The sequence below is a fragment of the Alternaria infectoria genome (genome assembly GCF_024043175.1).
Source record: "Alternaria infectoria strain BMP 0036 chromosome Unknown scaffold_4, whole genome shotgun sequence".
In the NCBI taxonomy this organism is placed as follows: Eukaryota; Fungi; Ascomycota; class Dothideomycetes; order Pleosporales; family Pleosporaceae; genus Alternaria; species Alternaria infectoria.
Window position 1 is genome coordinate 52,967 of NW_026250693.1, and position 23,165 is coordinate 76,131.

A 23,165-nucleotide genomic window follows, 5' to 3' on the forward strand; every position below is an offset into this window, starting at 1 on the left:
CTACCGCCCACCATGCCGAAGAACAAGGGAAAGGTATGTCCAGCGCTCTTTTGGAGGGGCTGCCCCGCCACTTCTCCCAGCGCCTGACGCCCAAACTCACGGCGCTTTCCATGTCTGGGCGATGCGGCGCTTCCTCTCACATGCCACGATGCACCTGCTAACATATCCATCAGGGAGGTAAAAACCGACGTAGGGGTAAGAACGAGAACGACAACGAAAAGCGCGAACTCGTCTTCAAAGAGGAAGGCCAAGAATACGCCCAAGTCGTCAAGATGCTCGGAAACGGTCGTCTGGAAGCCCAGTGCTTCGACGGCGCCCGCCGTCTCGCCCATATCCGCGGCAAGCTGAGGAAGAAGGTCTGGATCAACCAGGGCGACATTATCCTGCTGTCGCTGCGAGACTACCAGGACGAGAAGGGCGATGTTATTATGAAGTACTCTGGTAAGTCTTCACTCGCACTCACAACAAAGCTTGTAAGGCATGGTATTGACTTGGTACAGCCGACGAAGCCCGCTCATTAAAAGCCTACGGCGAACTCCCCGAAAACGCAAAGATCAACGAGACCGACACGTACGGCGACCAGGGCGACGAGGGCATCGGTTTCGAGTTCGACGAGGACCGCGACGACAGCGATTCGGACGAGGCCGACGGTACCGGCAAGAAGGAGATTGATATTGACGACATTTGAGGGGGAGGCTGCGCAGATCCGCCATGCTGTCTCGGCTCCTGCTTTGCGGCTGCTGCTTTGCTGTGGCGGGGGCCGGGCTGCTCAAATGCTGCTTCTTGCGAGCGGGCGGATGGTTTTGAGGGATGTTGAGGGATATACATGGTTCCGTATGGATGATCATGATCATGAGGTTATTCGGCATGTTTTTATGTTAACATGCTTTTGGAGTTTTCGTGAAAGCATGATGGGATAGAGAAATGATACACGCATAATCTTCATCCAAACTACCTAACTTCCCAAGATTCCTGTTCTCTCTACCTTCTAACATCCAAATCCCCTAACTAAACCCCTGCCACTGCACCTCCTCATACACACTCCTATTAAAAAACCTATGCACCCTCCTCCCCACATCCGTGCCCACCAACCAACAAATCTCCCTCTCCGACATATTCGCCACCTCAAACACACTCTCGCTCTTAAGCATCAACGTCGACACCACATTCTCATTCACCCCCGGCAGCGCCCTCAACATATCCTGACTCGTCTGATTAAAACTGCGCATCTCATCCCCACTCTGATTCGGATCAAGCCCCAATTGCACGGCTTTCATCGGATCAGGCTCATCCTGCTGTTTCTTGAGCTCTGCGAAGATTTCGGCCGTTTGGTACGGACTGCTACTCCAAATGATACGCAAGCGAGGGAAAGCGAGGGTGAGCATGACGAGTTTGGACTGGAGGTCTGGTGTTGTGGCGGGGCCGTTGGCGGAGGAGGAGGAACTGCTGCTGCTGCCGGCCGAGTAGTCGGTAAAGGGTTCTAGGGTGAAAGACTTGTTTTGGTCGAACTCGATGAGCAGCATGGGGTGTTTGTAGTGTTCCATCATGGATTCGACTTGGTTGAACAGGCGGCCGTTGGCGAAGGATTGGATTAGATCGCGGATGGACTTTCGCTCGATGCAGATTTGGGGGGTGAGGACGTAGTCGCCGACGGTGAGCATGCAGGGGACTATTACGATGGACCGGCCGTGGAGGAGCGAGGGGAGCGAGGACCGGAATTCTCGGACGTCGACGACGACGCGGGGGGGTTCGGTGGTGGCGGCTAGGCGGCCGCCGCCGGCTATACGCGTGTTGATTGTGCGCAGGAAGGATTCTTCGGGCGCGAGGTTGGCGGTGGAGTTCATGGTTAGGGCCATGTTTGCGCGCTCTTTGATGAGGCGGGTGAAGGCGTCTTTTTCGCGGCGCACGGCGGAGAGGTATCGTTGTTCTTCTACGCTGCCGCCGTAGTACATGAAGAAGACTTTCACTGTTCGGTCTGTATGGGATGATCGGTATACTTCTATCCGCCGGATGAAAGCTGCGTCGGGCTCGTACATGATGACGTATCGCGGCTTTGTCTCGTCCAAGATGTGCTCGTCTAGGTCTCCGGAATAGGGGTGTACGATGATGAGAGAGTTCATGTCGAAGAGCTCGTAGAAGCTTTCCATGTTGTCGAGAGGGTCAAAACCTACGTCGCCGGGCTTTTGTGCTGATTCGATCTCGGTGGGTTCCAGTTCGGCCATTAGACTTGCAATATGGGCGTCGCGGTCTCCTGCTGTCCGAACAGCTCCTGTATCAGACCGCGATGGCCCTGCTGCGGCATTTCCGCCTCCTCTTATGCGGCGCCGCTTGTTAGGCGGAGGTTTACCGGAAGTCTGACGCATACCGCTTTGAACATTCTTGTCTGTGCTAGTGTTGATGGCTTTCTGATTCTCTGAGAACAACGCAGCGCTGACCTTACTGAAGTCGCGTTTCCAGGTGAGATAACTCCGTAGCTTGCGTCGCATCATGAAGTTCGCCGATGGCTCGTACTCGTCTTCTTCTTCGTCTGCAACACCCTCTGGCTTGACGTACATGGTCTGCAGGTACTCTCTCAGCTGTGACGCTGTACCTTGGTCGCCGCACATGATGAGTATAGAACCGTTAGACGAGTCTTGCGGTGTTGGGTTGAAGTAGGCATCTTGCTCTATCTCTTGCAGAATTTCTGCGAGCTGCGTCCACTTGGGAAATTCCTCTAGGACAGGCTGCAGCGACTCTGGCACAGCATTGGAGGCGTTCGCTAGTTCCACATTAGATACCTTGCCCGTGTATACTCTTCGCTTGGCAGTGGTAAAGATGGTATCGGCCGCGTCTAGGAACAACCATGGAGACTGATTCTGCTTTGTTGACCCTGGCGGTGGTTGCGAGGCTGCAAGCACAGTATCGAGGTACTTGTTGAAGTTCACCGCATCATAGGTAAGAAGGGCATGCAGAATAGTGCGAAGCAGGGACAGATCTCGGACGACCTGTCGCGTCTTGAACGTTGTGCGATGCCAGACGGGGTCTAGTTGACGTCTGATGATTTGATCAAAATTCTTGTGTAGGGCACTGTCCACATTCCAGTCCTCCATCTCCACGCCTGGGTTTGCTTTCTTCAGCTCGCTGATACTGGCCTCGACACATGCCAGCACCGCGTTCTGTATGTCTTGCATAGCTTCCGTCATTGGCACTTCCAGCTCGATGACTTCCGCTTTCTTGCGTCCTTCGAGCGAGTTCGCGACTGCGACGTGGAATCTTGGGTATAGCGCCGGTTTCGTCAGGAACAGGTTCTTCATCATGTTCGTGAGCGGAGCGAATCCAGTCGTAAAGGGTTCTGGGGTATCCGAGAACGCCTTTAAGAAGCCTGCCTTGTTCTTCTGCCGGTATATCCTCAAGATGAAGGCCTCTAAAGATGTCGCGACGACCCTTTCAGCATGCAGCACCACCACACCCGTCACCGTTTCCGGGTTGAGTAGCCCAGACAGAAAGTCCACAATGAGGATGCGCGACGTGATGCTGAAGATCCCGCCTTGGGCATACATCTTCTCACGTGTCCCAACGCTCATGAGATCGGTATTGACCAGGCTCAGGCCGCGACACTTGGGCGCGTTGCTGACGGCTGCATGCTCGGCCAAGGCCTCGCCGATCCAGACATTCTCGCGATCGTCGGCCCCCACGAGGAGTATAAGGTTGTTCCCGGCGGCATCGTAGGAGTGGAGGAGGTTCGTGACTATGCGCAGAAGGCCAAGGCCGCGCGCAAGGAGGACGAGCTCATCTTCCTCGCGCAGTTCGTTGAAGATGTCCTGTTGGAACTCCTATGATGTCATTAGTATCGTGTCTATAGACGTTCTAGATCGGGCTTACGAGAGGCAACGAGAGCTTCACGGGGGCTTGCGCATCGTTGGGCATTGGATCCTGCTTCAACGGTCGTGGTGGGGCGAGATGAAGGTTTGGGGCTGGTTCGCGCGTCTAGGTTCGCGGAACTTCGCGAAACCTAGACGCTGTCACGAGATCGATCCCGGGCGGATGTCACCTGAGCAGAGGCCTCGCCTCATTTCAACATCTATAGACCCAACTATATCTGACATTGGAGATGAACGGTACGTCATAGGTCTTGCAGACTGCGTCCACCTCGATTTCCAGGAAACCCCCGGCCTTGATGGGAAGCGTAGATTCGTGATACAGGTAAATATACAACAGCGAAAAGGAAGTCATCTGGCATGGGTCTGCTACTGTGTGCTAGCCCTGATCTCGGCTTGTCTTCTCCGACCCTCGGCAGCATATGCGTCGCGCTCCTCCCTGCGGATCTGTTGTTCTGTCTCAGACCTCTTCGCATCCATTTCCTTCTGCGCAGCCCAGACTAATTTCGTTAGCGCGGTCTCGAAGATGACTGCAGAAGCAACACTTACTCGGCTTGTCTGAACGCGAAGCCTCCTTCAATTGACCAACAAAGGCGTCAAAGTCCTTCTGTCTCTGCTCCCTTCCGGCAAGGGCCTTCTTCTGCAGTTCTGGGCTATACCTCTGCATGGATCATGAGCAGCTGTTGGGCGCAGCACGTGGCAAAGTAGACATACCTTGAAGATTTCTTCCTCAGTAGGTGTAACCCACATGACGAGTGCAGGGCCGCCGATGCACAGGATTCCGCCTCTATCTTGTCATCAGTTTATGGCCATGCAGCGGCCATGTATCTGACGTACCCTGCGATGGCTTTGATGTAAGCCGCGGTAGATGGCATGGTGTGTCTATGGTGACGGTCTGAATATCGGGAAGTCTACTCTCTAGATCTTCTGCTTCGTTGGCAGCGTATATCCCAAGGTATCGTGTTGGGGTGGAGACTCGTGCAGCTAGAGTGGTGAAGTCGACGATCCACCCAACTGCCGGATTGCTTGTCTAACGAAGCTAGCCTGCTGCGCCACTCTCAATCACGTGTATCGTGCACCGCCGCCCGACGCCACCGGAGCTGCATCGTCGGGACCCAACTGCTTGCAGGCGGCGAACGCTTACCCGAGCCTAAGGCCCAGCGATCACCGTCGACCCTGCGCTCATTGGTAGGCCGTTCCTCGACTGCATGATGTGTATGATCTCCAGCGGCTCTGCGACTTGGTTCGTATAGGGACTGCTTGACATCAGCTCATTCGGGCTGTTTTGCGCAGGGCTGATACTGATCGTCTCCCTATTTCTCCAGTCACTTTAGCTGGCGGTGTTACTCAGGGCAAATTCAAAGGCTTCATTTAATCTACTCGCGTGCGAATCAATCCACCGACAACGATTCGTCTACTCCAAGGTCCCTTGTCCGCGTTTCAAGGCGAAGGACGCCAAAGCGGGACTTTTGCTTATTCATTTCCTGTGTTGCACCAGCGGCGTGTGGGTGACAGACCTGGGTTGAAACGTAATCGAACTAATTGGAGGTCACCCCGTGTTTGAGGAGGCAGCGGCCGCCCCCAATTGGCGTCGATTTCCAGAACATGTACAATTGAGAGTTCGACTATAGACTTTGCACCTTCACTCCATCGTCATCCCGCCTTTGAAAGGTCGTCCCTGTGCTGAGTGGGCATATGACACCTCTTTGAGTTTGTGCCACCCCTGTCAGGTACGACATTGCCCGGAACACGGCCAACTGCCAACACCGTCATCGCGATCGCACGTCGACGACCAGCATCCGCTACAAACAGGCCGAACGAGCCCAGGCTCTCGCGATCGCGATTGCGCCCCAGATACCTTAAGAGCTGCAGCCCCGCCGGTCGGACATCACCAACGCTCGCTAGCCTCGTGATAGACAGCCTCGGGTCAGGCTTCTCCGATAACGCCGCAAGCATGGCGCACCAACAACACTACGATCACTACGCGCAGCCGCAACAGCAGCAGCAGTACTACGACCAGGGCAGGCCGCAGCAGAGACAGCAGCAGCAATACCAGAATTACGACAATCAATATGACCAACAACAATACTACGACTACGATTACGGCTATGACCAGGGCGGCCACGAGCAATGGAACAACGGACACTATGACCAGCAGGGAGGATGGGACAACGCGCAGCAGCACGGCGGCTACCAGGACGTGAATGGGCACTCGAGGGCAGCCCAGCCAGATCAGCGCCGCAGACCACCGCCGCAAGACCATTACTATCAGGAGGAGGCATACGACGACCAGCACTACCAGCAGTCGCCCCCGCAAAATCCAGGACGGAGACCGCCTCCTCAGGATCAGCGTCCTCAGCAACAGGTGTACAATGAGCCTCCGCGACAACGACCTCCGCCGCAACAACAGGATCCCCGAAGCCGACCGACAGGTCAGGGGAATGCGCCACCCATCAACACACAAAATGGACGAGGTGTCCAGAGGCCACCAGGTATGTCGCCACATCCCGATTCACTCATAACGACAAGAATTAGCATTGCCGAACTTCATCATAATACAGTCCACTAATCACCACTGACAGGCCTGGACCGCTCCCTCTTCAACCCAACATCACCCAAGACTCTTGCCTACGACAACCCTTTCCCGACGTTTCCTTCGCAAAAGCCACCGCAAGCTGGTGGGAAGCCCATCGAAAAGGGCATGGCACAGATGAACATCAAGGACGGCGGAGGTCAGCCAAAGCCTGCAGGCCCATCTGGGCGAGGACAACCTATGCCACCACAAAACCGCGGCCCACCACAGCAGAGGTCGATACCCAACCCCCGGCAGGACTCGGGACATTTCGAAGGCCAGGGTCAACGCAATGCCCCTAATCGCATGCCGCCCGGACAGCGACCACCCCCCATGAACGCCGATCCCAGTCGAGGACAGCAACCACATCGCACATCTGATCCCATGTCGCGAGCTTTCGGTCCGAACACACAGCGATCGGTGACAATGCCCCAGACACTACCAAATGGAAATCAGGGTGGATATAACGGTCAGCAAGAGTTCGCTGAGCCTGGTGCTGTTTCCGGCTACTATGGCCCTGCATCGCCAGATCACATTCCTCCCAGGCCTTCAACTGCGGGTGGGACGAGGCAAAACGGGCCACCAATGCAGCAGGGACATAGGCCTCCTATGCCCCAGGCGCCGCAACAGCAGCCACCAACGCAATACCGCCAGCCAGACCAGCGTCAAGCGCCAATTCAGCAGCAACAGGCTCAGGGTGGCGAACCGGCACTGGACGACTTCTACGATGACTACTACGGGCAGGGCGACGCTGCGATGGACATGCCCAACTTCGATGCCATCCCAGAGACCAACAACAAGCATCGCAGAGGTGATTCAATCGACAACCACTTGACTCCATCTAACGATACGCGCTATGTCCCACCGCCTGCTCCCATGAACCCAGGATCCGGCAATCCTCAGGGCCAAATGCAGCGAAGCCGATCACAGCCAGACCTGAACGGGCAGTACGCGAATGGTGTGCATGAAATGGCGGCAGATGCTCCCCCAATGCCAGGCCCATCAAGGGCGAACACGGGCTTTGCGCCCCCGAATGGTCTACCCAACGGTGTCCGAGGACGAGGGCCGCCTCAGAGGGGAATGACAGGTGATGGCATGCAAGGGGGACCACCCAGCCAAGGCCCAATGCGTGGACAGCCGCCTAACTTCGACCCACGATATGGAGCGCCCCCTCCAGGGCCCCAAAGGGTGTACTCGGATGAGACTACATACTCTGAACCGCCTCCAAGCATGAACAGGAACTTCGGATCGCCCGCACCCGGACACCCTATCCAACGACCGGGAACAGCTGCACCTGCACCGGGACGAAACCCAAGCGATCCTATGGGCAGAAGACCTGGCACTACTCAGCCACCGTCCAATCCAGACGCATTACCAGCGCACCCCATGCCTGTGCGACAAGGCCTTATGCAGCAGCCACCGCGGCAGCAACCACAAGCAAACCAGCCTCAGGCGCCTCAGAACGCAAGACCGCCGCCTGTCAGACAATACAACAGCGAGCCTGGACGCCCCAGTATTGAAAGCCAACAATCTTCTACACAGCGTCACAGTGGAACAGGCGCGGCACCCCATCCAGTAACGTACGACGAGCTAAACAGGCTACGCAACACGTGGAAGCAAAACCCCAATGACATTCCTACGGGTCTGAAACTATCGAAGAAGCTCGTAGAAGCATCGAGCGTACTTGCCGATGAAGGAGGCACAGCCGACTCCAGGACGAAGAACAAGAACCGAGAGAAGTTCATCCTCGAAGCCCACAAGATCATCAAGAAGCTAGTCAGCAATGGCTCACCGGATGCCATGTTCTATCTCGCCGATTGCTACGGATCAGGGGGACTTGGCTTACAGGTGGACACCAAAGAGGCATTCACGCTCTATCAATCAGCCGCCAAAGGAGGCCATGCCGCAAGTGCATACCGCACAGCTGTCTGCTGCGAGATGGGTCATGAAGAAGGCGGCGGCACCAAGAAGGATCCCCTCAAAGCCGTCCAGTGGTACCGACGTGCCGCCGCATTGGGCGACCCCCCTGCCATGTACAAGATGGGCATGATTCTCCTCAAGGGACTCTTGGGCCAACAGAAGAACTTCGGCGAAGCCATCAACATGCTCAAACGAGCTGCTAGTCTAGCCGATCGCGACAACCCGCACGCACTCCACGAACTGGCTCTCATCTACGAAGCGCAAACCGGCAACGAACGCGTTATCCGCGATGAAGCGTACGCGCTACAGCTCTTCCACCAAGCCGCCGATCTCGGCTACAAGTTCTCTCAATTCCGTCTTGGACAGGCCTATGAGTACGGGCTCCTGGGTTGCCCAATCGACGCACGTACCAGCATTGCTTGGTATACCAAAGCTGCTGCCCAGGAGGAACACCAGAGTGAACTCGCGCTGTCAGGATGGTATCTAACAGGTACCTCGGGCATCCTCGAACAAAGCGACACCGAAGCCTACCTCTGGGCGCGGAAAGCAGCGTGCGCGGAACCGCCACTGCCAAAGGCGCTGTTCGCCATGGGTTATTTCACTGAAGTGGGTATAGGCTGCCCACGTAGTTTGGACGAGGCGAAACGGTGGTATGGACGGGCTGCAGGTATGTTTTTGAATGTCACATTGTGCAAGAAGAGTGGAGTGCTAATAATTTGGCAGCGTACAAATTCCCTAAAGCTCAAGAACGTCTTGAGGAACTTAAGCGTGGTGGGAGTAAAGTGCAGATGAAGCGTGAACGTCTTAGTCGGACGAATCAGAAGCAGCAGGAGGAGAATTGCACGGTTATGTAGTTGTGGGTTGGTACTATACTATCATCTGGATGTCTTGTTCTTGAGCGCTTTTAGTGTGCGTTGGTTTTGTGTTAGTGGCGTTGAGCATGGAGTTTGAGTTTAAGCATCGACGGCGTCTGCTGTTTTGGTATACGTCTCTGGATGGCTTTGTAGTACTGCTCAATGGCACAACTTCGCCGCTTACTATGTTATGACTTCAGTGTTGTGTGTTCTGCAGTTCCATGTGGGAGACTGGAGCATTTTAAGCATGTGACGCGAGTGTTTTTATACCAGGTCTACGTTTGTGAAGACACCTTCCGCAAGCCGGTTTGCTATGTGGTTGACGCAATTTTGGCACAGACTCCAAGCATTGAGATTAGTCCCTAGTATGCATGCTATGTCGTCTGGTTGGGGAGTGGAGGAGAGCTGTTGTCTATTTCATTTCCAAGATACATAGTAAAGTACGATACGACAGATAGATATACGGGATGATACAGCGATGAGGTTGCAGACATTCGAATATGGACTCGGGGTGCCGCCTAGGCCCTAGCATAGGTCAACTCCTTTGCACAACGGACACTGTACATGCTTCGTAAGGCTCCGGAGGTGAGTTACAGCATTTGCTGTCGAAGGAAGGGACAGGGAAGTTATTTTCCTTAAGAAGATGGTGGCATTGTGCTGCTGTAGGCCTGCTGGAGGGCTCTCGGCTGACCATGCTAATAACCCAGTCGGCTACGACGTCGACATAGTAACTCGGATGGACGTCTGTTGATTCCCTCAAGAGTGAGTCGGCCCATTCAACTACCCTCTCCAGGTTTGCGTGGAATGATTCGTCGTCACCATCACCTCGACGTGCCATGGAAAAGTTGTGCAGACTTATGTAGCGAATGGTGGTAAGGATCTCGAGATAGACACAGCCAAGCGAAAATATATCTGCAGATCGACCTCTTTCTTCGAAATTATACACTTCCGGTGCGCAATATCTCGGGGTCCGCGATGTAGGACCGTCAGTCTGACTGTGATCCTGTGAAGCAAAAGAGCGCGAGAGTCCGAAGTCGGCAATATATACACGCCATTCAGGACCAAACGCTCCTGGGCGTGTATTTCTAACAAGAATGTTCTGAGGTTTAATATCCATGTGTTTCGTCGTATGTTGATGAATGGAGTCCACAGCAGAGGTAAGACAGCCTAGTGACGAAAAGAGGAAGAACCGGCGTTCAAACGATTCCTCCCTGGTCATATCCAGGGTATCTTCCATGAATTGGCCGAGATGCATGTCTGCAGCTGGGTACATCAAGATCGAAAAATTGCGACCCTGGAGGTATGTGCCCACAAGCTGGATAATGTGGACGTGACGGAGGTTTTGTAGATGATAAACTTCGCGAAGAGCATCCGCCACAGTCCATCTTCTGTTGCATCTCATCGTCTTCCGCGCAAGAGCTATCCGACGACAAACCACCTTGTCCACAGTCGCCGACATCGATGATCCCAGATGCGATATGGAAGATAGGGGAACAGCTTCGTGTGCTGAATATGTGACATGCTGACCCTTGCCGGACCAGTCGAGTTCTTTGTCGAAAGGCTGAATTATCTCTTGCTGATGGAGGTTCGTGTAATAGTCATTGTGTAGCTGTACAAGCGGTGCAGAGAGTCCAGGTTCAGGTGGTTCGTCCTCGCGAATGGTTTCATCGATCATGTATGAACTGAATCCGCTCGCTGACATGAACGCGGGCGTGTTGTATGATGACCTCGCAGTCATAAAGGATGCCGGACTGCTAGCTGTCATGAAGCTTGCAGGAGATCCGAAGTTAGATGCTGGTGATCGACCAATGCTATGGTAACCGGAGAGCGAAATGTGGCCTGTCCCGGATCGTCTTGCTTGAGGTATTGGGTTGAACACGTGTTTCACCTGAAGATTTTCGACTGATGTGCCCGAGAACGGCCCAGAAGCGCTGAAGGAAGGCTTGAATTGCGCGGAAATGTGGCCTTCACTGAATAGCCAAAGTAGTAGATCGGCCGTTTTCCACGACGTACTACGGATGGTGCAGCTGATTAGAGCTGGTTTGCATGATAGCACATCGTCTGGTATCGGTATTTTCCCGTCGAAGGGACTTGACTTAGATGGAAAGGCATAGATGTAACTGACAAAATGGTCGTCTGATTTAGCCTCATTGGACACAAAGCGATGGATCTCGATTGCGATAAACTCAGTAAATGTAACGTCGTCTGTTCTGTTGTCATCCTGCAAAAGGACCCGTGGGCTGGCGCGGGGCTTCGGAGGATGTGACTTTTCGTCTTCTTTGACTGTGTAAGTGGAGATCTGCAAATCGAGCATTTCCTGTAGCGTGTGACACTCAGTACGAAGCCGCTCTTCAACGCTTCCAGTGTCCATCCTGCGAGTTCCTTGAAGTAAGGCTGCCCTTCACTCAATACGTCGCGAGCCCAGATGGCAAGTGGGTTCGGGTTCAAGTATTTCTGCTTGCGCAGTAAGAGCGTGATCTTGGTGAACAAAGCAAAAGGACGCGTCGCGTTCAGAAGTGATTGGTGTTGAAGCCAGGAAGGGGCAGGAGCTGAAGCTGAGATGACGAGCTCAGACACAGCCTCCCATGCGCCTTCCTGCAGCTTCGGACGCCACGAACGAAGCGCACCAATGACCCAGCCAGCTCTGATTGTTCCGCCTCGCGAGTGTTTGTGGGTGAGTCATTATTGGAAAGCGACTGCGATACGAACTCCTTGGATTATCGAGGTTGAAATCGAAGTTCCGAAGTTGAAGCTGAGATCACAAGCTCCAGTACAGTCTCATACGCACCTTCCTGCGGCTTCAAATGGCGAGAGCGAAGTGCACCAATGACCCGTGCGATTCCCAAAGTTCAGCCTTGCGAAGATCCACGGGTGAGTTGTTAGTGGGAAGTGACTGGGTAACGCGCTCAATTTATGCAAGGGTTGATAGCGGTGGAGAGCATCAGTTCCTGATAATCGCGAATAATGAGAAGCCAAAGATAGACGAGAAACCGACTGACCGAGACTTTGAGGCTGCGCAGACATAGTGGCAACAGAATCACATACTCGCATGAAAGGCACAGCGATAACTGACGCGACCGAGGTAGAAGCGCAGCGTCAACACTGCTTGCGAAGTCCGTAGTATACAATCAACATTTGTACATATCAACATCCAACCCCATCATCATCATGATCATGAGCGCGGCCGGCTCTCATCACCCTTCCTACTCTCATTAACAAGCGCGCCCCAAGCATCACCACCCGCACTCCTCTCCCGCTCCGCAGCCTGATAAATCTCACTCAGACCACTAGCACCGCCACTCGCGCGGAGACCTCCATTGCTATGCAACTCCAAAATCGACTCGACGTAACCCTCCTCACCACCAGCAAGCCTATGCTTGATAGCCAGATCCGCCTTCAGCAGCGCGGTTTCGAGGTATGCCCTTCGTTCGGGATCCATGTTCTCGTTGGTAGAAGCCGTTTCCGCTTCCGCGATGAGAGCCGCGTTGTAAGCTTTCTTGTTGGCGTTGTAGGCTTCTAGACCGCCTGCTTCTGCTACCTTCGCGTCGTGTGCAGCGCTTTTAATCTTGCTCCAGGCTTCGATGCCACCGGCTTCGTCGATCTCTTTGCGTCTCCGCTGGTTGTAGGTGATTCTCCTGGCGGCGTTATCGCTGATGTCAGGGAGGTTGAACTTCGACCTGGTTTCATCTAGGTCTTGCTGTGTGATGCCTGCTTCGTTCACTATCTGTTTCTTTCTGAGTCTCTCTGCTTCGCGCTCTTTGGCTCGGATGAAGGCTAGTTTGAGGCCCTCTTCTATGCTGTCGACGGCGTCGCGGGATACGTAACGCTCTGCGGCCTTGACTGCTTTGGTGTATTCGAGGGCGGCATCGGCTCGCACTTTGTACGCTCTGGGGCCTTTTTTCTTTGGGTCGGTTATGTCTTTGACTTCCTCTCCGGACCACATCTCTTGGTCCTCTGTCTCCATGAACTCTAGGCTCTCGAGCGCGCCAGCGGGCATGTTTTCGGAGAGCGTACCGTGGGCAGCTTTATTCTCGGCGATCATTTGGGGTGTAGGCCATTGCTTGTCGATTGTGGCCTGGTCTATGCCAAGAGCCGCAGCTTCTGCCCGCAACCGATCGATGACTTCCGGCTTCTGCATCAGTGTCCATCGCAGTGCCCATCCCATGGGTCCAAGCTCTTTGATGCGTGCCACGTTGTCCTTGAGCAGGTATTCGTCCAGCCCACCCTCACGATCCATCGTCTTGAGAACCTTGGCGGTGATGCGCAGCTTTATCTTCTTCTTCAGTGCGACCGAGTATAGACTTTTGGAGAGCACATTGGGCTTCCAGTTGCGCCGTGTCTTCGTTTCGGTGTCTTTGGAGACGTTGTTGCCAAAGCGTATCATCTGGTCACCGTAGAGACCCTTGTTGGCCTGCTTGAACAGCTGGTGGGCGCCATAGGGGTATGGGGGAATGTATGCATCTTTCGGGATGATGTTTATGGGCAGATGGGAGCCGAGATCACCGCCGCGTCGTCGCTGTAGTGGGTTCTTCACTGCGGGAGTGGGCGCTGTCGTCGCGTACGTTCGGCAGGTTGACTGCGCCGGGCGAAGGGCCAATCCTTGGGCCGCGGTGCGCCCAGAGATTAGTTGACCTCGAGCTTGCATTGTGTGAGAGGGCCGAGACAGCGGTGGTGCCGTCGTGATGGAGTGGGCGACGTGCTCGGTAGTCCGCAAATTCGAGATGTTGCCAGCACGGACCCTCAGCCTGACGTCTAGCTCTACAATTGCGGGCGGGAGTGCCATGGAACTTTATGACTCTCCCAATCGCCCAAATTCTTTCACATAAAAGCCTACTTTCCGGTATTCTTCTGTTGTAAAACTACCGTTCTTCATACATTGTATCCTACGTCCGACCGCACACATGGCAGACACTCCCCAGCAACCCTCTACTGCAAACATAGCAGCCGCATGCGCCATCCTCGCTGGTGTAACAGGCTATATGCTCGGGCAAGCAAAGTCACTTGGTTTCCTCGGAGGCAGCCCGATCTCTCAACCAAAGAAGTCTGAGAAGAAAGAAAAGGCAGAAGACTCAGAAGATTCAGAAGACGAGTCGAGCGATGAAGACGACGACAGTGCGCCTGCAGAGTTCCCAGGTCACAACGAAGAGTGCAAGATGGTATTGGTAGTACGAACAGATCTCGGCATGACAAAAGGTATTGCGATTCTTGACACATGTCTATTATCTGTAAAATGTCTAACCATACAACAGGCAAGATTGGCGCACAATGCGGACACGCGACATTAGCCTGCTACAAGCACTTCCTCCGACACGCACCGGAATCGACGTTGCTAAAGCGCTGGGAGCGAATGGGACAAGCCAAGGTGGCATTACAAGTCAAGAGCGAAGAAGAGTTAGAGTTGTTGCAGGCGCAGGCACTGAGCCTAGGATTGGTGGCACACATTATCCACGATGCGGGACGGACACAAATCGCGAGTGGAAGTGCGACAGTACTGGGTATCGGTCCTGCACCCAAGGGCGTCATAGATCAGGTTACTGGGCACCTCAAGTTGCTGTAAAGGGGCCTTGGGTATGGCGCTGCGTGCGACCCTGTCGACCAACGCAGTGGAATCAACTGAAAGGGCAAGGTGACGCCACGTCTCGAACATGACTCGTATGCATACCCGAGAGCTCTGAAGCAACGGTTGTGAAGCTCGCATCCGGTCAGGAGCGTGTGGTGATGGGAATTCGAGACGAAATTGCATGATGCACAAAGGCAATTTGCAAGATTCGGGAATTTTCGCCGAACATGGCGGTGAAACGTACGCAGGACGGCTATGGCGGTTTAACTGTAACGCGTGTACGGGTGCGCTATTCACCGGAGGCGAGAACAAACGAAAATGTCGAGTGCGTCTTGCTGTTGAGCGACGCGTGTTGTCCAGGGACTCCTGCTGGCAGCCGCGGGACGGGCCCTGGCTGCCCAACAAATGCTAGCTGCCATGTGCGCATGATTGATGGAATTCCGCGCGCCTGGGAAAGATCTACAGGTCTCGTGATGTCAAAATAATCATAGCTTCCGTGCAGCGCAGAGGAATGATGTGCATAGAGCTTGTGCAGTGTAACTGTTTACCATGTATGGGGAGGAGTCTGATGCATTAGTGGTTCGTGGAGCGTGTAACAAGGTATGACGTGCATACACTAGGCGGAAGCAATAGTGGCGGTGGTCGATGAGTTGTTGCGATGTCGCCCGAGGTGAGCAAGTACAGAGATATAGTGCGCGTAAAACCTGCCCACACGTGGACACTGAGATGGGTGCGACATTTGTCTGTCCCAGATTGTGGTATCGAGCCGAGATATTAACTGGCTGTTTGAGAGTTACAGCACACCTAGGTAATACTGAGTGGAGCTCTGCACCAAAGAGGAAGCGGGTACAAGGATGCCTGTCATACCATTATTCTACTTATGCCAGAAATTGCAGCGCTTCATGCAGCAGCGGCACCTCTCCACCAGCTCGTGGCGCCTAAGACGAATACTATCACCATAGCGTCGCTCACAACTGTTTTGTAAATGACGCTGTACCTGCCCACAGTCCTCACATAGCCCGAATAGGGTGCTGGTAGGATACCAGCGACCGTGCTAAGAATGCCGCTTCCCTGTAATTGGCCCTGTTCGATGAAATAGCGCGAGGACTGCAAGACCACCTCGAAAGTCGCGAAGAGATAAAAGAAGTGCGCAAAGTTCTGCGCTGGGGTCGATTGGCTGACCCAGTCGTCCTCCAGCACATTATCGCGTGACATCTTGGATCCAGTAAATGGTGTTTGCAGGACAATGTAGACGGCGAGGCCAAACGAGAAGACAGAGTGTACCAAGCGCCAGATCCACGCAGAGGATTGCTCTGGCAGCGGTTCGGAGGCACCGGCACCACCCTGCATGGCCGAGAACATACTGGCAAGATCGGGTGGCATGCCGCCTGGTGGTGCGCCGCCTTGACCTGGGGCACCGGGCATGCCAGGCATACCGCCAGCGCCTGCGCCCATCATCTGCTGGAGCATGGCCATCATGGGATCCTGCGATGCATCCGTGCCTGGGCCGGGGCCGAATGGGCCGGACTGGCCACCCTCGAAAGCGAATGGCGAGGGGAGACGAGGCTGCGATGCCGGCGCGTAGTGGTGTTGCGAAATATCCACCTCATCTGGATCTGGAGTAGCCGTGCCAGACCCAGCGGGTGTAAACTGGGACGGGGTGGAAGCGGGTTTGACTAGAATGCCATTAGCCGTGCATTCACGCTGTTGTAGGACGGAGCTAGGGGGACTATGTGGAGGCTAATGTATTCGAAAGGGAGGAGCCGTTACCTGGCACGTCTTTCTCGAGTTCGCTGAGCGGCTTTGGTGGGCCGCCCTGGAGAGCAGTAATCTGCTGGAGACGTGAGGCGCCGGATTTGGCAGCCAGCCGCTCTCTGCGCAGTCTGGCCTTGGTCTGGGCGGGCGACTCGCCGGGCAGCGCGCTAGTCGCGGAAGCGGGAGAATCAGCCATGGCAGCGGTGGGGTGATGTAGAGAGTTGAGCTGTCGCGGTAGTTATCAATCGTGATCGCAGCCCTCACTATTGTTTGGAGGGGCTGAGGTCATGGCTTGGCACGAAACTAGCGGAAGGCGCGACGGAACGTCGGAATCTCCCCGCTAGCACTGGCACTATCTGCACCTCTTCACATGAACGGCGACATGCCGAGCGTCTCCTTGCCACTCCCGACGTTTGCTAACCTCTCACTCGATCGCAGCACTATTGCGAAGTTTGCCATCCCGATAGCCTGGGTCACTATCGCCCGTCACACGCGCGGTACGGGCCGTGTGATGTCCATTTGCCGGTCGTCTTTGACCGATTAGGCTGGCCAGCACTCCTGCCTCTGGTGGAGTCGCTTGAGCTTACGACTTTCTTACGAACATGGCAGCCCAAAGGATTCCGCGGATGCAAGTTCTATGTCCACTCAACATACGAGGAAAGCTAATGCAGTATTCGCCTGCTGTACCACTAACATGCATGCCGCTTGCAGCTTCCGGGCCTCTGGCTTGACCCGAGGATCGGGCCCATGGGAGGAGATATGGAAGCGATCCTTGTAGACCTGCGGTTTTCTTGCATGTCGGTCCCCAGTTCCAGCCAGTACAGGATGGACTACTGTGCTTCGTAAGCCCCTTTTCGATACGCATCCTCGCCTGCCTACCAGCTATTACTCAAAGTTATCTGATTGATCCTGGGACCCTGATGGCCGCCGCATGGGAAATCTGTATCAAGCGATATTGTGATACGAATGCCCTGCCAGTGCCATTTCACCATTTTTCTGGAGCTGGCGCCGTGCTATGTTTTCTCCACTGGGCGTTTCTGTCACTATAACCCCTATACACACCATGCGGACCATGGCCAGTTACTTCTCCTCACCCACATGTCACCGAATTCGTTAAATCGCTGTAGCGCTGCACCCGAACAGGTCATGAAGGATGGCCCTCAGCAAACTCCAGGCCCAAACACATCCTAGAGATCTCCTGCATCCGATAACGAATTGAACTTGGCGATAGTCGAGCGTGCCTGCCCAATTCTTTGAGATTGCAAAAGACCCACTTTAGCGGTTGCTCTTGCTGCTGTCGTAGCACAGCATCTACATCGCTCCTACCTAGACGACGAGGCGAGCGACAGCTCCTTCCACCGGGTTGTGCAACGGGTGTGACGCGCTCGATAAACACGTTCCCTACTCTTGAAAATTTATTTCTAGCTTTGGTTTCGTCCCAGCCCTTCTTCCCACATCGCTCCTTCTTACATCGCTCCTTCTTGTGGCATTCACCTACTGACATGTACCCAAGCATGTTTGTTCCAAGCACCATGGCTGGGAGACATTCTTCCCGGTCGGGTTTCGCTCACGCAGCACGTCTGCTATCGCATCACAGAACTCAATCGACCTTGGCCGCTCAGAAGCCCTACTGGGATCATATCCAACCATGGAAGGACGTCTCCGCAGATGAATTCATATCTTATAGATGGCAGGTACGTCGATACAAATCTCTCTGGATCCCCATAATACACGGTTCGATACAAAACTGACTTTCTTAGCTTCGCAATACCGTCTCCGATAAGCACAAGCTCTATCAGTTCCTCAACACAGCTTTGCCCGACACATTACTGCGCTCGCAGCATGATCAACTCCGGAAGATTCGTACAAAGAACGATTTCATCGAGGATGCTGTGCGTAACTCATCAGTCCGCATTACCCTATACACAAATTAATGCTGATGTGAATACAGATCGCTGCTATCAAGCTGGCACCCATGGCCATCCGCCTAACACCACACGTACTCTCGCTTGTTGATTGGCAAAACGCTGTGGATGATCCTATCCGGCGACAATTTCTCCCACTTAGAAGCGGCATCATCCCCGATCACAAGAACATGGAGCTGGACTCATTGCACGAAGAAGCAGACAGTCCTGTCCCCGGGTTGGTCCACCGGTATCCTGGAAGAGCTTTGTTCCTGGCCACATCGATCTGCCCTGTGTACTGTCGGTTCTGCACTCGATCCTACGCAGTTGGAGGGAACACCGATACCGTATCGAAGAAACCCCAAAAGCCCAGCCGCAAGCGATGGGAAGTCATCTTTGACCATATCGCCAACGACGAGTCGCTCGAAGATATTATTGTTTCCGGCGGCGACGCCTACTTTTTGCAACCCGATCACATCAAAGAGATTGGAGAAAGACTACTCAACATCCCCCATATCAAACGGGTCCGATTTGCTTCGAAGGGCCTGGCCGTAGCTCCTGGTCGCATACTTGATGATAGTGATCCATGGGTCGACAGCTTGATTGAAGTATCTAACAAAGGTCGAGAGTAAGTCATTCATCTACCACCTATATGTAATGAGGCTAATACAACTGCGCAACTTTCAGCATGGGCAAGCAAGTCTGCCTTCATACCCACATCAACCACGCCAACGAGATCACGTGGATAACAGAGCTTGCTGCGAACAAGCTTTTCAAGCATGGTGTTATCGTGCGCAACCAGTCTGTCCTCTTGAAAGGCGTCAACGACGACTTCGCGCCGCTGTCAGACCTCATCAAGAAGCTCTCCAACATCAACATACAACCGTACTACGTCTACCAGTGTGATATGGTGCAGGGTATCGAAGATCTCCGAACACCCCTCAGCAAGATCATCGACCTCGACAAGGAACTCCGAGGAACTTTGTCCGGCTTCATGATGCCGTCCTTCGTCATCGACCTTCCTGGAGGTGGTGGCAAGCGTCTTGTCTCTACATATGAGACATATGAGGACGGCGTTGCGGAGTACAAGGCGCCTGGTCTTCCGGGTCTCAAAGGCACAAGAACATACACGTACTTCGACCCGAAACCTGTGGAGTCAGCCGTACTGGAAGAATTCCGACAAGGCCAGGTCCAGGCTCTGGAGAGAGGCGAGACGCTCGAGCAGTTCTTCGCCAAGTCACCTCCTCGCCCTCCGATTCCTACTGGGCCGATGCTGCCTACGCCTGACAGTTCTCCTCGACCATACCCAGGTATGATGGTGGAGCGACCTCAACCATGGGCACATGAACAAGCGGGGACCGAATCGGCATATGCGTAATCACGTGATACGCGTTACGCGCTCGCTAACAACAGCGTCTTGTACGACACACACTTTTCCAACGTCAGAGGCGCGGCATTCGAACATAGACATACATCGACGACGAAACGGCCAACAATCCATCACGGCCGCTACCCTTGATCTTCTCCTGGTTCAATCAGGATAAGAATTTGGTCGAACGTTTCATATCACCTTATAATATTCGCTCACTTCTTTGTATCGGTTACCGTCTTACATCTTCTTTCACCGTCCGTTCTTTGTATCAAGAATGGTACTGCAGATACTGCGCAAAAGTTTGACCAATCGAAATGTTAAATTTACATAGATAGATACGTATTGAATTCCATCATTTGTTTCTCATACCACCGATTATGAATGCTCTGTCTTCGTCAGCGCCACCAGTTTACAACATATGTCCCCATGTGCCCCCATCAGCATCACCACATTTCATATCGCAAGAGACGACTTGGTTCTCGCAGCTTTTTGAAACTGTGTTTCTGCACGCTTCGCCAGATAGTATGCTTGTAGAGCCTCTTCAACGCCTTACTTTCTCCACTGGAATATGTCAATAGCCAACATGCTTGGCACTGGTCACCTAGCTCCCAGGTCATAATCGCACTAGCCTGGATAGCCTTCTCCGCAGCGAAAGTCTTTGAGCTGGTTGTGCACGATACTTTCTCGCTCTTGTGCTAGACTCTGGTCGATGGCTTTATGTGCGCTGACATGTACCGAGGTGTTGTGTACGATCGCATCGTCCGGATTGCGGTATTCAGCAAAAAATGTACATTGCGATGTTGGTGATAAAAATCGTATTCATGTCTTTGCTACGAAGTTCAAGGTGGAGGGCTTGCAATAACTTTAGATGATTCTCACATACATCAGCGCGCGTGTTCGATATGGAGAAGCGAACTAGGACCAAATGGTAACGAATGAAGAACACGGGACTAGTGAAGAAGGTAGTTAGAAATGTATTCACTTTGCAATTATTATGTACATGGTTTCCACTCTGTGCTGTGCTTATACTGTTGTGCTGCCACATCCATCACATCGGTCATACTCAAGAAGCCCTAAAGAAGGATTGCAACGGATTGATGATAAGAAATGAATCAAGGATTCAGGATTGTACCTAGGCTTTCCTGCCCTTCTAAGCTCCCTGTCGGTACACTGTTACGTCTCTAGCACCCCAAGAAGAAATCATCAATGCGCCAAGTCATCGCACCGCGCGAATTGAACAAGCACTCCAACTCCCCAAAGGTCGACTGGGCCACAAAAGTACCTCCATAGTAGGTTGGTCCTGAGATCCACGAGTTGGTACGTTCAGTGCCGCTCTGCGAGCTCAGTCCTGTGCCGATCATATAGCAGCTGATAGAGCCAGCTGGGGAGGCCGTGGCGAAGTATTTGTACGAGAAGGTGTATGTAACGCCCCTGGTTAGACCGTAGATTTTTTGGTTCAGAAGAGTGCCGGTGCCTGAATTGCCTCCTGTCACGCTGTAGGAAGAACCACCGCTTGGGCCGTTAGGGCCCACTCCCCATGCGATTGGTCCGTTGGCGCCGTACTGGGACTGAGACCAAGCTGCCATGCCATACTCGAAGCCGGGATTGTTGACGAGATTGACGCCACGAGCAGTGCATGTCGGCGCCGCAGCAACTACCGAGGTGATGATGGTAGTGCGGACAGGCAGAGTAGTAGTGACTAGTACAGTGCCGGAGCTAACGGTCGCGGTGGTCGTAGTAGACGTCGTAGTGGTTTCTGTGACAGGAGTAGCTTGGTGGCTGCAGGCTACAGAGACAGCACTGGGAGCAAAGTCGGCAAGAGCGGCAGGCGTATCCTGAACGGCAACCTCGCGCTTTTGGGGAGCTTGAGTGACCGTTGTGGTGGTCGTGGTCACAGGCGCATCGGTGATAACAACAGTCGTAGCGGGAACAGTGGCAGTTACAGTAGCGATCACAGTCGAAACCTGCGTCGTGTATCCAAGAAGAGTAGAGCAGAATGGCTGTAGCGACGAAGCAATGATGGCAGACTTGGCGGCGGCGACATCGCAGGGCAGCTTAGGCTTTCCAGGGTCGGCGGTGTTGGAGTAGGAGTAGCTGGAAGCAATCGTGTAGTGGTCATCTCCGCGGTACTGGCCATCGTTGACAGCCACGCTCTTCGCCCATTTCTGGGTGTACATAGAGCAGTATTGGCCTTGGGGCTCGCCGTTCTTCATCAGGACGTAGGTGTTGAAGAACTTGCATAGCATGCGGCTGTTGAGGTGCTCGACGTTCCATTTTGTCTCGGCTTCGCATGCGGCGGCGCAACGGGCGGGTTCGAAGGGTTGACCGTCGTTGAAGAGCTTGTAGCCCATGTACTAGACTGAAGTTAGCGATTGTTGGTGGATGAGGTAGATATAAGATACTTACAGTATCGTCACCGTTGCAGTCGTTTGGAGCGTTGATGGCAACGTTTCCAAGAGACTCGCCGCTGTAGCCGTCTACAGATACGACACGCTCGCTGTCATAGCCTAAAATCTGTTAGTAAGTCTGCGGTTCAACCATGCTCAAGGTTCATGGACATACCGTTCGATCCAGCAATGACTACGTGGAAATCTGCGCGCCACTGTCCACTATTGACAGCTGTTTCGGCGGTCACAGGGCTGCCCCACAGTACACACTTGATGACTGTAGTGCTAGCGGGGTTGGAGCAGGAATCGGCGGGAACTACAGAAGGGTCCCTCTCGTAGACTGTATACATTGTTAGTAAGAGATGACTAGGTAATACTTCGAGGAGTAATACTTACAGATGTTGAACGCTGAGCATCCTTCCTTCTCAGTGCAAGAGTCGGCACAGGCTTGAGTGTCGTATGTGTCCAGGGTCTTGTATCCAAGGTATGCCACGGCGTTGTTGCTGCCCTTCAAGTTCTTGAACTTGCTAACATAGCCAGCCGGCGTGGAGGCATCAGTAGCAGCCTTCGAGATCTCCTCCATAGCAAGGAAAGCTTCCGGAGAGTCGGGGCTTGGGACTGGTCCTTTTCCAAGAGGCTGTTCTGAGCAGTCCCAACCTCTCCGCTTGAGTGACTTGTCGGCAGAGGCAGGATCCGCGAGGACTGAGGCAAAGGTGTCGGCAACCACAGCATCAGGAGAATACGGAACGACCTTGGTACCAGCACCCTCACCAAGAGGAGTCTCGGTGATTGGTGCGGCGGGTATCTCAGCGACCTCACTGAGAGGAATCGATTGAGGCAGAGCTGCTGCGCAGCCTGTCATGGCCAAAGCCGCGAAAGCGTGAACCGAACGCATCTTGAACGAAGGGGAGAAGTAGAAGGCTGAGGAGAGGATGTCGGCGATTGCTGCTGATGACTTCCTCTGTACCTGGATACTTATGACTC

General features: G+C 53.8%; 9 protein-coding genes across 9 annotated transcripts; 4 read left to right on the plus strand and 5 right to left on the minus strand.

Moving 5' to 3' along the window:
• Window positions 1-12: 12 nt before the first annotated feature.
• On the plus strand, window positions 13-688 carry EIF1A (Eukaryotic translation initiation factor 1A; the record flags this gene model as incomplete). The annotated part of the gene is made up of 3 exons (XM_051494417.1): window positions 13-33; window positions 174-441; window positions 501-688. The coding sequence occupies 3 exons, from the start codon at window positions 13-15 to the stop codon at window positions 686-688; spliced, it is 477 nt and encodes a 158-aa protein (XP_051354710.1).
• A 316-nt stretch (window positions 689-1,004) lies between these two features.
• Window positions 1,005-3,906, minus strand: J4E92_003018 (uncharacterized protein; the record flags this gene model as incomplete). The annotated part of the gene is made up of 2 exons (XM_051494418.1): window positions 1,005-3,812; window positions 3,862-3,906. 2 exons carry the CDS (start codon window positions 3,904-3,906, stop codon window positions 1,005-1,007), a joined length of 2,853 nt encoding a protein of 950 aa, XP_051354711.1.
• A 320-nt stretch (window positions 3,907-4,226) lies between these two features.
• On the minus strand, window positions 4,227-4,732 carry CBP4 (assembly factor cbp4; the record flags this gene model as incomplete). The annotated part of the gene is made up of 4 exons (XM_051494419.1): window positions 4,227-4,357; window positions 4,407-4,518; window positions 4,572-4,644; window positions 4,695-4,732. The coding sequence occupies 4 exons, from the start codon at window positions 4,730-4,732 to the stop codon at window positions 4,227-4,229; spliced, it is 354 nt and encodes a 117-aa protein (XP_051354712.1).
• A 1,079-nt stretch (window positions 4,733-5,811) lies between these two features.
• On the plus strand, window positions 5,812-9,203 carry J4E92_003020 (uncharacterized protein; the record flags this gene model as incomplete). The annotated part of the gene is made up of 3 exons (XM_051494420.1): window positions 5,812-6,349; window positions 6,440-9,016; window positions 9,073-9,203. 3 exons carry the CDS (start codon window positions 5,812-5,814, stop codon window positions 9,201-9,203), a joined length of 3,246 nt encoding a protein of 1,081 aa, XP_051354713.1.
• Window positions 9,204-12,375: 3,172 nt separating this feature from the next.
• J4E92_003021 (uncharacterized protein) lies at window positions 12,376-13,848 on the minus strand (the record flags this gene model as incomplete). Its single annotated transcript, XM_051494421.1, has 1 exon — window positions 12,376-13,848. The coding sequence occupies one exon, from the start codon at window positions 13,846-13,848 to the stop codon at window positions 12,376-12,378; it is 1,473 nt and encodes a 490-aa protein (XP_051354714.1).
• Window positions 13,849-14,104: 256 nt separating this feature from the next.
• On the plus strand, window positions 14,105-14,760 carry J4E92_003022 (uncharacterized protein; the record flags this gene model as incomplete). Its single annotated transcript, XM_051494422.1, has 2 exons — window positions 14,105-14,396; window positions 14,453-14,760. The coding sequence occupies 2 exons, from the start codon at window positions 14,105-14,107 to the stop codon at window positions 14,758-14,760; spliced, it is 600 nt and encodes a 199-aa protein (XP_051354715.1).
• Window positions 14,761-15,663: 903 nt separating this feature from the next.
• Window positions 15,664-16,714, minus strand: J4E92_003023 (uncharacterized protein; the record flags this gene model as incomplete). Its single annotated transcript, XM_051494423.1, has 2 exons — window positions 15,664-16,439; window positions 16,534-16,714. The coding sequence occupies 2 exons, from the start codon at window positions 16,712-16,714 to the stop codon at window positions 15,664-15,666; spliced, it is 957 nt and encodes a 318-aa protein (XP_051354716.1).
• Window positions 16,715-18,020: 1,306 nt separating this feature from the next.
• Window positions 18,021-19,800, plus strand: J4E92_003024 (uncharacterized protein; the record flags this gene model as incomplete). Its single annotated transcript, XM_051494424.1, has 5 exons — window positions 18,021-18,034; window positions 18,116-18,212; window positions 18,279-18,410; window positions 18,470-19,050; window positions 19,110-19,800. The coding sequence occupies 5 exons, from the start codon at window positions 18,021-18,023 to the stop codon at window positions 19,798-19,800; spliced, it is 1,515 nt and encodes a 504-aa protein (XP_051354717.1).
• A 1,175-nt stretch (window positions 19,801-20,975) lies between these two features.
• J4E92_003025 (uncharacterized protein) lies at window positions 20,976-23,043 on the minus strand (the record flags this gene model as incomplete). Its single annotated transcript, XM_051494425.1, has 4 exons — window positions 20,976-22,148; window positions 22,201-22,301; window positions 22,357-22,521; window positions 22,578-23,043. 4 exons carry the CDS (start codon window positions 23,041-23,043, stop codon window positions 20,976-20,978), a joined length of 1,905 nt encoding a protein of 634 aa, XP_051354718.1.
• Window positions 23,044-23,165: the final 122 nt, after the last annotated feature.